At 41.0% G+C, this 16,036-nt stretch overlaps 2 protein-coding genes across 4 annotated transcripts in view; one reads left to right on the top strand and one right to left on the bottom strand.

Annotated features, from left to right (window-relative positions):
- Positions 1-5,219: 5,219 nt before the first annotated feature.
- atox1 (antioxidant 1 copper chaperone) lies at positions 5,220-13,890 on the bottom strand. Its single transcript, XM_086304997.1, has 4 exons — positions 13,731-13,890; positions 13,414-13,489; positions 6,253-6,391; positions 5,220-5,920 (listed from the first exon to the last, which is right to left on the bottom strand). The coding sequence occupies exons 1-3, from the start codon at positions 13,734-13,736 to the stop codon at positions 6,267-6,269; spliced, it is 207 nt and encodes a 68-aa protein (XP_086161123.1). The 5' UTR covers positions 13,737-13,890; the 3' UTR covers positions 5,220-5,920; positions 6,253-6,266.
- Positions 13,891-14,969: 1,079 nt separating this feature from the next.
- Positions 14,970-16,036, top strand: part of slc36a1 (solute carrier family 36 member 1) — a 39,121-nt gene continuing 38,054 nt past the window's right edge. The window contains exon 1 of one of the 3 annotated variants that reach the window (XM_086304994.1): positions 14,970-15,185. The gene's annotated coding sequence lies outside the window, so the exon portion shown is untranslated. The remainder of the gene's footprint in view (positions 15,186-16,036) is intronic. The other 2 variants (XM_086304993.1, XM_086304992.1) reach the window with 2 other exon arrangements.

The raw sequence follows: 16,036 nt of genomic DNA, 5'->3' as shown, positions 1-16,036 counted from the left end.
TAGTATTAATGCCAGAAAGTCAAAATTCAAATCCAAGATTCACCCTGTTTTTCACTAATATTTGATGACAAATGTCATCAATATGCATTTTTTTTTCTTTTTACTTTATTCACTTGCTTATAACTTCAGTTGAATTTTTCCAAATAAATTAATTTATTTACTTACATTTTCTTCCTTCTTTATCACAGTCACCACTGTGTCCAACAGTCTGGAATAGGTCTCACTGGTCTCTGCTTCAGACAGGAAGGGCAGGTCCTTAAACCGAGGATCAACAGTTGATGCCATCCATAGTGTCTCCCTCTCATTTACATATCTCTTTCCCAGATCTTCTGCTATGGCAGTCTTAATGTCCCTTACTATCGGTGTATCATCAACACTTTCTTGTGCACCCATCACAAGCTTGGCATGAAGAGGAGCAGGGTTGGCATACTCTCCTCTGACATCACCAGGGTGGCGTCCTTCATAGGCTTGAGTGCCCTGACAACTTCTTCTGCACATGTGATGTCAGACTCACTTAATGTGAAAATTTCTTTTTCACTCTTCCTAACTTCTGCAGAAAGCAGAGCTGCACAGATGGCTGGTTGCTGTTCTAAAAATCGTTCTATCATATCATAGGAGCTGTTCCATCTTGTAATTATGTCCGTGATCAATCTGTGAGCTGGTAGCTGAAGGAGGCACTGTTTCTGCTTCAACTGGTTGCTGGCTGTGGTGCTGCGCCTGAAAAAGGCTGTTACACGTCGGATCCTCCCGAGAAGTCGCACCACGGATTGTATTTTCAGTGCTTTCTGTGAGGCGAGATTCAGACTGTGTGCAAAACATTGTATGTGCGTCATGCCTGCAAGTCTAGCCGCGAGAGCCATGTTTGGTGCATTATCGGTAACAACAACAAGGTCCTTTGCGTTCAATCCCCATTCAGCGTCAGTTAGTAACGCTGCAATGTGCTCACCTGTGTGACTGTCATGCATGGCTCGGGTTTGTAGTACATGAGACTGAAGGTTCCACTGGTCCGTTATGTGATGTGCTGTAACAGTTACGTACGATTCAGTGGCTCTCGAAGTCCAAGCGTCGCATGTCAGAGCAACTGTCTCAGCCGAGCTGAGAGAGTCCAGCACTGTCGCTTCGACTTCTTGGTACAACTTTTGGCAGAGCGATGTCCGTGATGTGTTGTCGAGAAGGAACGGTGTAACGGGGCTCCAGCGTTTTAATCATATTACGAAATCCTTTATTCTCCACAACACTCAAAGGGCGCATGTCTTTGCAAATATAAACAAGTACTGACTGCATTATTTTTGTTGCAGTTGAAGTTGCTGGTAGTTTCGAAAAGTTAACTTCTTCAATTGTCCGTTGAGAGGGATCACCTCGTTTCGTTTTAAAATTAGCATTTGACGCTACGTCGCTATGGTGTCTAGACACGTGTGTTCGTAAATTTGTTGTGTTACCGGAATATTTGACTCTGGCGGTGCAGATTTTACAGACTGCATAGCTCTTGTCATAGTCTTTACTGCCTTCTTTTGTCCTAAATCCAAAATAAGTCCACACATCAGCTTTGAAAGCTGCGGGGGCCGGCTGTATCCTCTCCTCTTCAGTCATCAGTTAGCTAGCATCACACACGTCCACTGACTGTTCTACTTCGTTCTTTTGGCAAACTAGACGCTTCTACAGTTATCGTGAGACCTCGTTTTTACGTTATAGTAAAGGCGGTGAAAACTGCAAACCAGTGGCCGGAGTTTGAATTCCAACATACAAAAGAAATAAACAGTAAATGCATGTCATTTTTCAATTAAAAAAAATGATAACACTGATTTTAAATATCAATTCAGTATCATTGCGCGAAATATCGCGATATTTCGTTGTATCGATATTTTCTTACATCCCTATTAACCGGTGTTTTCATCATTTGTTCACATTTCTTTTGTTGAATCTATGAAAAATCCAAAAATAACAGTTTGACATGAAATGACAATTTTGTAGCAACAGCTGCAAAACAGACTCTTTCTTCTTTTTTTCATTTTTTTTCAAAGCTTAAAGATGCAGGTGATGTTCCTAAGTGAAAATATTAAAGAGCTTTTCGTGTCAATTTCTGATTGTCAATTTCTGACACTTTAAAATACTGGCTCTGTCTCACTTCATCACACACAAACCTCTGCAGATAACTCGCTGTCGCTACCTCCACCTGTTTCTGTTCCGCTGTGCTGTGGGAGGATGGTGTTAGCTCACATCCATGTACTTTACGTTTCCCGGCGTATGAATTCTGGGCAACGGTCCACATGAATTTCCACCAAACGTGGAGGAAATATACGGCAGGGACTCCCAGAGAGATGCGAAGCCACAGGCCGGACTGCTTGTTTGCTCTCGTCTGTCAAACTGCACATTTCCCCGACTGTCTGTAACCTCCTGCTGATGCTTCTGTTTGCTTTGGCGCCCGGGACAGGACGTGACAGCAATAACTACACCCAACCCCACCTCAGCCCAAACCATAGGACACACACACACACACACATAAATTACCTGTTACTGTTTACCTGCGGACAGGTGTGTGTGTATGTGTGTGTGTTTATGGCATACGCTGAGCTAAAGCTGACAGCATTATTGTGAGGCTACATCCAATCATTTTCAAGTATATTTCACATTTCAGTTCAGTTTTATTTGCATAGCACTAATTAACATCAACCTCAAAGCTCCATCAGATTGATTCGCTGTGAGCATCACCTGGTGATGGTGGGAAGAACTCCCTTACAACTGGCAAAGTTCAGTCAAGAGGCCTGAAACCAAGCAGTCAACAGAGTTTAAGAAGAAGAAGATAATAAAAAAGGATCCATGTTTAACATCCCCATTCATTAAATAAAACTGGACGAGGTACGAGGCCTTCCTGTGTTCTCATACTGCTCCGCAGGTAAAGGTGAGCTGGGTTTGCTCTGGGCTCCGCCTGCTGGTGGGGCCTCCCAGGTCCCGCTCTTCAGCAGACTCACCTGTCTTCATCCAGGTCATCCCTCACCTATACTTTAGGACCAGCAACACACAGCCGGACTGTCGTCTGTGGCCAAGTTTGCTGACATTTTGTTTTCCTGGCTTCTGAACAGCTCCCAGTCTTACCTGGTCAGAGATTCTTAGCTGTCTCCTTTGAATTGCTCCAGCTGTCCTGGAGAGAACTGGTAAAGGCCTCACTGCTCACCTGGGTGCTGCCCGGGTAAGAACACTCTTCATCTTACTGGACTAATCTCTCTAACACACAGATATCCGGCAGGGCTGGGCTCCTCTGAGCTCCTCCCATTAACGATGATGTCATCGTCCATGTTTGTGGACATTATGATCCACAGACGTCATGCTTCAGTGAGAAAAGACTCAAATTAAATCTTCTGCTTGGTTTTTATAAAAAAAATAAAAATAACATCAAACACTCAGGGAGTGTTCGTGGTATCAGTGTACAGTCGTATCTGCCTCTGTGTCTGTTTTAATGCTTGTCTTCTGTTTTCTGGATCTTTGTCTTGTTGGGCTGAATAAATACGACTGACCTGACTGAGCACAGGAGAGAATCTGTCTGTGATAGACACCGAGGCCACACAGAATCCAGAGTTAACCATCAGCTTTTCTCATTCAGCACTTTCTTTGACCTGCTCTGTGGTCTGAGGCACTTTTCGTCTTCTGTCCCTGACACGGCCGGGAGCTCCTCAGGCGGAAGAGCGTGGCCACACCGCTCCCCCTGCTGGCTGAAGGGCTGAGTTGTAAGAACGGCTTCCCACCTTCAGTTTACAGCGAGTGCAAATATAACCGTGACTTCTGTGGTGACGTGTCAGCAAACCAACAAACTGTCTGCTTTCACACATGTCAAATTCTGTCTGTCTGTTGTTTTTATGTGACGCCTTAGGCCGTGGCTCTCGTTATGAACCAGTTTCCTTTCCTCTTAAACAATCGTGAATCATAAGAGGGTCCAGATTAAAGTTCTGATAAAGGTGGAGGTCTCTGAGCAGCGTTAAAAACAAGATGAAAGTCCTTCTGTGATGCTGCAGAGAACATCAAAGTCATGGAAGAGGAGATTGCTCACTCCTCAGTTCCCTGCTCAGAGACAATTACTGCAGAAACAACAGAATTATTGTTGTTGCTCCCTCCCCAATAACCGTTTGCAATACAATGGTTTTACCCACATGAGAGAACAAGCTGAAGTTAATCAGTCTCAGCAGACAGAGGTCTGCTCACTGGCCGGTCCACTTTTTGTCGACATTACAGGATTTGTGGAAGAACAAATCATTTATTTGGTGCTTCAGTTAAATGTGAGTGTGTGATTACAGACCAGGCCACTGACAGGAGCCTTAACCTGTACCAGCTTCCACTATGTGAAGGCTTTCTATAAGATTTCGGTGTCTGTTATTTTTGCCCAGCAAGAGGAGCCTTTGTGAGCTCAGACACTGATGCTGGATGAGAGCACCGAGTCACAATCTGTGTTCTAGTTCATCCTAAAGGTGTTTGATGGCATCTGTCAGTAAGGTCCAAGCAGACTGACAGCCTTCCACAGAAACCCCCGACTCACTGTATCCGAGTACACTCACTAATGATGAACAGCGGCCAGAGTGACCATACCAAGCCATAAAATACTGCAGTATGTTTAACTGACCATATCTGTCATTTTTTAGTGCTTTATTGTTCAGCTATGTTAAAATAAAACTTGTATAAAAATACTTTTACTTTACAGCAGGGGTAGGGGAACTCCAGGCCTCAAGGGATGCTGTCCTGCAGGTTTTAGATCTCACCCTGGGTGAAAACACACCAGAATCAAGTGATTGGTTCATTACCAGGCCTCTGGAGAACTTCAAGACATGTTAAGGAGGTTATTCAGCCATTTAAATCAGCCGACACAGGCCCTTTGAGGCCTGGAGTTCCCCACCCCTGCTTTATGGGCACAGACTAAATTTAATAATTTTGAGCTATTTGGTCACTAACACGTTTGTCCTACAGCGGCCACTCTAGCTAGGATCATGCAATGGAGAGGGAGGGGGAAGAAAACAGAATTCAGCTGACTGCAAGCAGGTGGTGAAATTTTACACTGTTCCTTTAAGATTTCCTTGCAGTGGGACAGAGCATATCTGAGGTCAAAGGTTAGTACAGACTATTACACAACCTACAGTTTAAAAAAAGATAATTTTAGGATATTTGCATTTGTATGCTGAACAGAGACAATATTTTGTAGACAGTGTTTTTCTAAAAAGACTCAAGTGGAAATAAAGTCTGACGTACTGAGGACAGAAATGATTTATTTTCTCCAGCATTGAGACATTTGAGCATTATGGAGACAGCGGGCGAGGAGGAGAGCTCCTTACATTCCTAAAAACCATGAAAACAGCAGAGAATAGACTGTAGTGTCGAAGAGCAGAGGGGAGGTGCAGCAGGTGGTCCCACCCTCACCCCCACATGGTGCAGAGCTCCAAATATCCTCACACAGCAAAGCTTCAAATGGTCTTTTTATGAATAAAATCAACAAATTTAATAAAACAGGTTCAGCAAACACAGCCAACAGGTTTCATCATTTACACCCCAGGAAATGGAGTCATCATCATCATCGTCATCATTATTGTCATCATCATCGTCATCATCACATAGCTGAAACTAAATCTAAGATGCTGCTTTTTCCTTTTTTCATTTACAGCCTGAAGGTAAAGGTTTGGAGATGATTACGCTCGGCAGGTTTGTGTGAGGACGATGTTGTAACTCAGGAGGTCAGAGGAGGCACACTTCCTGTCTGCATCAAGTGTGTGCGTGTGGGGGTGTGTGTGTGTGTGTGTGTGGGGGGGGTGTGTGTGTGTGTGTGTGTGGGGGGGGTGTTTGTGCGTGACAGCTGGATGGGAGGGGGTGCAGACTCACTGAGGGTCTCAGACTTTAACTTGAATTTCATCTTAAATCTTCAGTTTGCAGCAGCAAGAATTATTTCCTAAAGCAAGACAAAAAAAGACATTTGCATTAAAAAAATATGAAAAAATAAAAGTGTAACTCTATTAATTGTGATGTGACTCTGAATGAAGTGTTGGGGGATCTGAGACAAGCAGAAGATAAACATCCTCTAAATGTGCACAAAGGTTAAAGTCAGCCGATGGAGCGCGCTCTCCTGTTAACGTTTCTGTGAGCTGCTGGAAGAAGATAGTGTCCCTGATATGTTCCTGCATGCAGTAAACTCAGCACGAAGCTGCAGATTTACAGGAACTTTATGGCCGTCATAAACATCAATCTACAGAAAACACGAGGACTATAAACGCTCCGGGTCACCTGGTGCAGGTCCTTCACTTCGTGCCGTTGTATTTGACCTCCTTTCCGGACTTTTGCAGCGCCGTCATCAGAACATCCACGTCTTTGTCAGACTCGATCCAAACCAGCTTCTTCGGCAGGTCAATTTCAAACTTCACATCTGGGAACAGGAACATAAAAACAAAATCACATGATGTCTCTGCCTCCCTAAAACAGTCAGCATTTCCACTGATGGGAGGACGTGCTGTAAAAACAGAAGTGATACTTGGATCATTGAGTCACACGAGGCTAAAAGGAAAACAGCAGCATCAGGGGACCTGTGGGCCGAACGTGAGGAACTGGATCCTCTGTAACAGACAGGACAAAACATGCTTCTGGTTTTTGCAATGGTTGCTGCACAGGCTGAGACCACCTTCACTAACTTCTGATGGGCACATGCAGTAAGGAAAACTGCTCGGGTCAGCACAAAAAGGGCTGCTTTTGGGGAAAAGAGTTAAATGTCATTACTGCACGTAGCTGAGCTGCTCCCAGTTTGGATTCAGGAGACACACAAACTCTCTACCTTTAAGATTAGGCTTCAAACTTTCATAGCATATAGTTAGGGCTGGACCAGGTGACCCTGAACGTTCCCTTCACATCTACCCCCCCCCCCCAAGCATATCCCTGACTCTGCTTAGGGCTGCTCAATTAATCGAATTTTAATCACGATTACGATCTGGGCTTTCAATGATCATTAAAAATGACTGAGCCGATTATTAGCCCCTCCCTCGTGCTTTACTCTCGCGCTGCCCCGTGTGGCAAATCGAGCGCACCTCTCTGCATTTCGAACACGTATCACAACAATTAAGAGTAGGGCTGGGTATCATCACTGATTTCTAGAATCGATTCAATTCAATTCAATTCGATTTGAATCTGTGAAATGTTGACAGTCAGAAATATTATAATTCAGATCAGTACATTTACATATTTTTGTACCTATATAAAGGAAGCTGACACTCCAAGACTTTACCAAAGGTGTGAGCATCACAGCAGATGCCTTTGTGTCAAAGTAGCTGAAGATAAAACACAGAAAAACATGAAGGTTTTCCTGGCCTGGGATTTTATACAAATATTCTGCAGTACATCAAAAACGAAAGAAAACCATTAATCAACATATGAACATTACCTCTGAAGTTACAGCGGTTTTATTACAGACACGGCTAAGCGTTTTGCATTTTGCATAATTTTAAAAAGTTTAAATTTGTTCAGTATTGAACAGCAGAAATTAGGTTTTCTTTTCAGAAGTATTTAAAACGAAAAAAAAAAAAAAAAACGTCGGCCGACAGCGCTGTAAACAACGGCAGAAAGTGGCCACTTTCATGCGTAAATCATATATAAATCATATAAGGCTTACATGATTTACTCATGAAAGTCGCCACTTTCTCATTACTTTCATATATTTTTTTAGTAAGTATACAAAACATACAAGTTTCATTATATAATTTTTTAAAGGGATCTTATATGTGTTTTCACTCTTGTATGCTTTTCATACAAGTTTCATAAAAGACAGATAAAAACTTTATAAGATTTATATATATATATATCTTTTCCATATGGGGTGGTGGAAGCAAAACAGCAAAAGTAAGAGGGAATTCATGACGATGTTTATGTGAAGCGTAGTTTGGATCTTCTTTTGCTGCTGGTTCGGTCAGTATAAACTATAAAACTAACAGCTTTATGATAAGCGCAAAAAGGGCATAAACACACAGCGCGGACCCGCGGATCAGAATCAGCGAGCTGTCAGCTTTCAGCCCCAACCGTCAGCTGAGAAAGGCAACATCTCACTGATTCTGATCCGCGGGTCCGCGCTGTGTGTTTACGTCTTTGTGCAGAATCCGTGTTCCTGCTCTCATTTACTGTCTTAGCTGTTTGGTGGTTGTTGAAATTTTGTGATCTCTCACCTGAGATTCTGGCATTTCGGGCAAAATACATTTATATTAAAAAATAGATTCAGGATTTTAATGAATCGATTTTACGTTATCCAAGCCAGAATCGATTTTAATCGATAAATCGATTATAAAAACCCACCCCTAATTAACTCATTCAACGTAAGTTGAACTGAAGCCCACCAGCAGTAAAAGTAGACCTGCAAGGAGGTGCAGGGTTTGCGCACGTAAGGGATTGCGCAGTGAGACAAAAATGTGGTGCAAGTCTTGTTGTGTTTCACTGCCAGCCGTGAATGAGTTAAGAGGACCCGAGGAAAGCTCGGAAAGCTCAGCAGAAGTTATTTGGAGAGGAGAGTGACTGCAGTTGGTTGAAAAGAGAGGTAAAAAAAACAAACAAACTTCAGTGCTGTGGAAACATTATGGGTTCGCGGAGTCAGACGTGGATCAAGTAGACATAGTGTGTAAACTTTGCTACGGTGTCATAGCTGCACCACAGAGCAACACTGCAAAGTTCACTAAACATAGATGTTTACATTTTTCATTTATTTTTTATATTGCAAACATTTGCACTGTTATCAGTATTTGCACACTATTTTATATTATTTTTTAAAGTCATTATTCAATACATTGTTATTGTTAACCCTTTAAATCCCCGTAGAACTGGAACCGCGTAAGCTAGCGCAATAATTTGTTTTGCATATGAAACCATCAGCTTGTCCTCGATCACGGTTTCCTTCCACATAAAGCTTTGCAAAAATTGCATAAAAAGCGCTTGCAAGAACAAAATCATAATATTCCAGAAACAGGCTTTGCCGATCCGATCAGCTGTTCGTTATGGAACGCCAGGACTGCCATAATGAATTAATTAAATACACCATTAAATAATTAATTAAATGTGGCAATAATTAATTAAAATTGGAATTAATTAATTAAATAAATAGTTATGATATATGTAATTAATTAATTATTGACACATTTAATTAATTATTTATGTATTTCACGTTTTAATTAATTATTGACACATTTAATTAATTAATTATTGACACATTTAATTAATTATTTATGTATTTCACATTTTAATTAATTATTGACACATTTAATTAATTATTGACACATTTAATTAATTATTTAATGATATATTTATTTATTTCATTTTGGCAGTCCTGACGCCTGGCTCTCATCATGAAATAATTTTATCTGTCAGCCTCACCCATCAAACTCAGGGGGCGGGGTTAACGCTGATCGAGTCAAAACCATTGCTTTGGCCTGGTGGCCATTGTTTCTAGCACACAACAACCGGCATGTGGAAGCTAACAGAACTGAGCTTTGAAAAACCCTGTTTGTGTGTTACCAAATACCGTTTTAATATTTTTTTAGCCGAGAATGTAGTGGTTTAATCTTCATGTGTCTGGTCGGTTTGTCAAGATACAGCCTCTTTGCAAAAGTGTTTCGATGATTTCGGAGATGTCGTCCCAGTCTCACGGCAAAGCGTGGGATAGACCCGCTCGCCTCGCAAGCAATCCCACCGACAAAGCGCAGGCCCCGGTACACAGCTGTAGTAACCCCCGCTGACTTCTTTTACTGAGGTTATATTTATCGGTGTTTTATTTCCTGATGTTCTTATGTGTCCTACGTGTTTCAGTCGCCAATTCTGAATTATAACTAACATTAAAAACATGTTTAAGGAGGAGAGAGAGCAAATAAATCTGTTTAACATCTGATCTTTGGGTTTTTGTTCAGTAATCAGCGTGACCTGTGTATAAACACATAAAAGAGATAACGTTGGTGTTTCCGTCATGTAGTAACTGCTGGCTTTAACTGTACAAAGATTGTTCGACACTATGAAACACATACAGACTTCATGATGTTCGGCTAATATTTTTATTGTGAATATTAATCATGCTGACCTCACTCTGTACACCACGCAGCGAGGTCAGCATATCCACGATATCCTCAGCTCCATGAGTTAACACAAAGTTTCCCAGCTGACTATCTAACTGCCAACTATTCCAGAGACGTGAAAATATACAGCATAAAGAAAAGTGTAAGAGACTCAGCAGCAGATTAGAATAACAGTTATACATTTAATAAATCACCAAATGAATCCAAGAAACGAGCAAACCTGTTCCGACAATTTGAATTTGTATTCCCTCAGCTGCAGACTCGCTGCTGTTTAAATGTTTGAAAAGGAAGATTAGATATAAAAAACGTCAAACATAGACTCAGTCTGCCTTCACATTTGATATGAGGCCAGCACGTATAGTGGCCTCAGCAGGCTATTACTGAAATACACGTGCTATATCATAAACTATGATATAAATAGGGAGGTCCTATTAACATGTTTAGTTTTAAAGGACACCTTCCTGCCTTTAGTCTCATTCATGAGCAGTATTCGTTTTCTTCTAACATCCAGAAGTCTGCACAATGTGTTTCATAGTTTGTAACAAGCCTTTGACAGGTAAACATAACATGACCGAAAAAGCAAAAAGAAAAAAAAAAAAAAAAAAAGAGAGAGAGAGAGAGAGAGAGAGAGAGTGTTGACATAAGAAGAGAAAATGCTCTCAATTATGGAGACAGGCAAATGGTTCATTTATGTTTGATGTGTGTTTATTCCTCCCTAAATATCGTCGGTGAAGTTTGCCATGCACGTCAGATTTTCCTGCGCATTTTTATACCTCTGCCAACAGAGAGAGAAAAAAAATCACATTCTAACAGACAGCTGGTGCTTAGAATACAGTTGAATAACTATTAAAAAACAGATGATATTTAGATGATAGTTCAGTCTAACACATGTGCCAGTGAACCATTAAACGTCTGTGAAACTATGCAGTTATGAAACGTAACTTTAACCTCAGCCAAACCGATTTGCTCAGTTGTAAATAAAACAGCGAAGTAAACGTGACCCGACAGACAGAACCTGAGTGAATGAAGTCCAGCGTTTAACCACTGAGAGCTAAAACTCAGCTGAGGTTTGAAAGCTGTGTGCTGGTGATTGGACATCAGCCGCTGATGAAGCTGTTCGCCTATAAAGTGCTCTGTAAGGAAACGAGCTCCAGCAGCTCTGCGCTCGGGGAAAATACTATATTTACTTATCTTGTGCAGTTAAACTGTGACTATCACCAGGTAACGTAGGCGTGTTTCTTGAATTAGCAGCAGGTGTTAAACAGCTGACAGATGAGGAGGAGGATGCATGCAGGTAAACTGAGGGTCTGCTGAGCTGATCGCTGGTTTCGTGAGAAAAATGTCAGCTCGTTCTTTATGTTACAGAAGCACAGAGACACAAGACCAGGCGGAAAGAGACGATCGTTCGGTGAAAATGAGAATCTGCGAATGCAACATGTGGAACACGGAGAGTGGAATATGTAAACAAACCGGTTAATGTACCCCCTCGGTGCGCTCTGCATGCTAACTGTTAGCAGAGCTAGTGAAATCTCTGAAAACATCTGAGCACTTTTGCAAGCATGTTCTATGTTGACAACCTGACCAGACATACGGCTGACATTCGCGGCTAAAACACTGTTAAAAGTGTAGCTGGTGACAGAAAAACGGGGTATTTTAAAACTACACCACCACCATTGCTGCCTGTGATTTGATCTGCATTCTGGGATAACTGGCTGCCCCAAGTCTACACAAGCAATCGATTATCTAGGATCGACCTGTTTTGACTTACTTTGCACGGCAACCAATCAAATGTTAGAGAAGCTGCATGGGCAGCGTTAACCCCGCCCCCTGAGTTTGATGGGTGAGGCTGACAGATAAAATTATTTCATGACGAGAGCCAGGCGCCAAGACTGCCAAAATGAAATAAATAAATATATCATTAAATAATTAATTAAATGTGTCAATAATTAATTAAATGTGTCAATAATTAATTAAAATGTGAAATACATAAATAATTAATTAAATGTGTCAATAATTAATTAATTAAATGTGTCAATAATTAATTAATTAAATGTGTCAATAATTAATTAAAATGTGAAATACATAAATAATTAATTAAATGTGTCAATAATTAATTAATTAAATGTGTCAATAATTAATTAAAATGTGAAATACATAAATAATTAATTAAATGTGTCAATAATTAATTAATTACATGTGTCATAACTATTTATTTAATTAATTAATTCCAATTTTAATTAATTATTGACACATTTAATTAATTATTTAATGGTGTATTTAATTAATTCATTATGGCAGTCCTGGCGTTCCATAGTTCGTAACACTTCCCACACTGAAAAAGACGTCAACACGAACTATCGCATGTCCGCCATTTCCTGACAGACACCGGAAGTGATGTCATTTTTCGCGGAAAATGTAGTTTTTTACTTGTAGGCCTTAAAAGCCTATACTGGTGTTTTTATAAGTCATGTTTGACTTTTCTGAATAGTTTCTGGGATGCTTAGAACTCGAATTGCACTGCTGGAAATAGTTTATTTTGATGCACCTGCTGTTTTCTTTGCAAATTTGCATCATAGGATTGTTTTTTGTTTTTCCTGCAGTATATAAAAATTGCTGTATCTCCAAAATAAAACTATGAAGACACTCAAAATAAATTTCCTGTTGTTGTAAGCTATTTTTTGCAACTTTTTTGTATTTAACGTTTTGAGGAATAAGCCTCTTAAATTTCCCCAATATATGTAAAAAAAAAACATTTTCAATTTTTTTGTAGTTTATTGCACTTTTTTGCAATTAATGTAATTACTAATGTAATTAATGTAATTAATTACTGACTTAATGCATACATATTATTAAAATATGGGCTATAACAGTTGTATTGATGTATAGCAACTTGAAATGCTCCCACAAATGGCACTACAGCATGTAAAAATATAATATAAGCTCTGGCGGACTTGGTTCTATAGTAGGTCTTAAAGGGTTAAATAAATATCGTCAAATAATCAAGATCTCAATTTCAGTGAAAATAATCGTGATTATCATTTTTGCCATAATCGAGCAGCCCTAACTCTGCTCAATACTTTAATCTCCTCATCGCTCCTGTGACAGCAGAGCTAACACTGTGAGGCGGTGATCCTCCAAATGCTTTAACTTTCTACAAAGCTCCAGGAAAAATGTAGATAATTACCCAATCCAATAATAATTGCAGAGAGTCAGGTGAAAACCATAACCGTCTGCATGAGCCTCACATGCCAAGTGTATGATTGCTCCGTTTATACTGGAGTCTCTCCACTCCAGTATAAACTAACTGCTGCTATGAGAGGACTCTGTATAAATAAAACTGAACGATCAGCCTCACCTCCCATCTTGTTCAGGATCCTGGTAACAGCTCCTGAGCATCCCTCACACGTCATGGCCACCTCAAACTCGTGCTTCTGTCAGACACACATCAAAGTCCGGTTAAAGTGAACCCCACACCTCATTTCCTAAAACATGTACCACATTCACAACAAAGTAAGCCGAGCAGAGCAGCTGCAAGAGCCCCCGGTTATGGTTTAAAGCTACTTCAGAACAAGAACACTCCTGTACCCTGTGCACGGACATTTAGAAAGCAGCTACGGACTAACGTTAAACTTCACGCCGACAAAACTGCATAAATCTCCCCTAAAACCTTACAGTCATGTCTGAAGTGACGTGTCCTAACCCGGCGAACAGACCGATGTAGACTTTTGCCTCCACGTAACTACACGGCTCCAAATACTCCCAGGATGGGACTGCTGTTTAGCCGCAAGCTAGCTGCAGTTAGCACAACAAATACCGGATATCCGGGTTAAGAATACCAGATTTTCAAGATTTTCAAGACCGTTTTCACAATGTTTATATCTAATATACATAAAATAACCCTTTAATCAAAAATATTTTTATTTTAACATGAACGGTACACTTTTAGTTTCACTTGGCTAAATAGGTTGGTTGAGTAAGCTGAACAAGTTTAATAATAATAAAAAAAATTTAAAAACAAACTGCATTATTGTAATCCCAAAAAGTTGATGATTAATATGCAAACTGTCGTGACCAATGACTAACAACCACTGATTGATCAGAGGCCATGAGTACCATTTACAGAGAGTTGGAGAAGTCTGCAATCATAACGTAGTAAGACTGTGAAAGCTCCTCGATTCAGAGATAGTCTTTACCTTGTCCTAGCTACCCCGGTGCACACAGCAAGCGAACCTAAATCCTTAAACGAGTTTCCAAAATAAAAGCCCAATGAATCCGAAAGCAGATTTGAGAATATGAGAACAGAGCGTTTTAGTCTACGTAATCGTATTCCTTTCGATAAGCTCACGTAAAACTCGTGATTTTATTCATTTCAGTTCAGTTTCAGTTTTATTTGTCATATGCACGTTAGCACAGGGTCAACATTGCAATGAAATGTGTTTGACGAGCAGCAGTCACTCAGCAGCACGGTACAGTAGAAGAAAATATAATAAAATAAAATAATAAAATAATAAATAGACTCTTTAAATATGAATATCAACAATAAAGTGGAGTGACCAGTGCAGAATAAACAGAGTACTTGTGAAGCTGCAGGGTAGCTTCTGAGTGCGTCCTGTGGACTGTGTTGTGTGTGTTTAAGTGTTGTGGTTGAGGTGTCGTATGGCTTGGTGGTCAAACTGTTTTTAAGTCTTGTAGTCCGAGCAGACAGACTCCTGTAACGTCTGCCAGATGGTAACAAGGAGAACAGCTGATGTGCTGGGTGGCTTATTTATTTATTTTATTGTGTAGAAGTGAACATACAGGACTGCGCAAATGGTAACAGAAAACTGAGAAAAAAGATTAAACCAATAAATAATAAAATAAAATGGTTTACCAACCGCCACGACATTATAATCCGTATCTATGGCAACGGGATCACGTCGAAGGCCACGACCGTCCCTCTCGACAATGTCATGTGACCACACCGCTGGCTGTCTGTTGGAGAGTCGAGCCCGACAGAGCACAGTCCCGCTTTGCCTTCAATCTGTGCTGCTTCGCCACCATGAGCACGATACGAAAATAAAGCGGCCTGCGGCGGACTGAGAGCTGATAACGAGGCCAGGAGGACCGAGTCCGCGCGGTGTCTGCGAGGTAAGGCTGGCCGCTGCTGCCGCGGCTCGTTGTTTACTCCGAAAATGGCACCGCAGCACACAGCTAACTATGGCTAACAGCTAACCCTCCGTCCACAGCCGGTTTTGCGGGACCGTGGGCTCGTTTATTGTGTTTATGGCGGGAATGCCCGCCGGGTCTGTGTCCGTTGACAGTTTAAAATGATGCGATTATCGCGCTGACTGCCGTTAAAGCACCGGGGGGCTCGGGCTGGGGCTGTCACGGTTTACCTGCACAGTAAAACACACAGCAGCTCATATCTGTTTTAACGCGAGGCCCAGAGGACGAAAACAGAAGAAAAAGAAAATACCAGAAAGTAAATAAACATGACAAATACGCCAACTCGGCTGGCGCGGTTTCTGAAGAGCAGCTGGGGTCAACATCTGCACAGGTGCACTTTAAACCTCCTCCTGTTTGTAGGTAAATATATAAAGGCTTCTTCTCTGCAGATGAGATAAACACGTGAGATAACGAGCTCATTTTCATGTTGCTCAGCCATCAATGTACACAGTGTTCCACAGCAGCAGGCTCCATGTCACATTTACCTGACAAACACACGCTGATGATGATCATTGGCCATTAGATTAAACCAGAGTGTAAGAGAGAGAGCATCGGGACACACCTAAGCATCAGGACGAGCTCGATCAGTAACGTCTAATCGTAGTTTCTGAGAATGGCTGAATGAATCTTTATAACTCAGCAGTGTTTCCTGCTCAGGTAAATCACTTCCTGCTCACCTGGGCGACATTTTAATTTATATACTTTCCAATTTGATTATTGGTGTGAAATAAAAACACGCTCATTTGTCAGCTCAGCCGGCCGAGGAGGCTTTG

The sequence above is a fragment of the Aulonocara sp. 'chitande type north' Nkhata Bay genome, linkage group LG2 (assembly GCF_057382095.1).
Source record: "Aulonocara sp. 'chitande type north' Nkhata Bay isolate Kocher_YH1m ecotype deep benthic linkage group LG2, A_spYH_male_GT1.1, whole genome shotgun sequence".
Lineage (NCBI taxonomy): Eukaryota > Metazoa > Chordata > Actinopteri > Cichliformes > Cichlidae > Aulonocara > Aulonocara sp. 'chitande type north' Nkhata Bay.
This window is presented reverse-complemented; position numbering and strand designations above follow the sequence as displayed.

Coding starts and splice junctions, on each gene's coding strand:
- atox1 (XM_086304997.1), bottom strand. Junction 6,392..13,413: donor GATCCTGAACAAGATGGGAG/GTGAGGCTGATC, acceptor TCCTGTTCCCAG/ATGTGAAGTTTGAAATTGAC.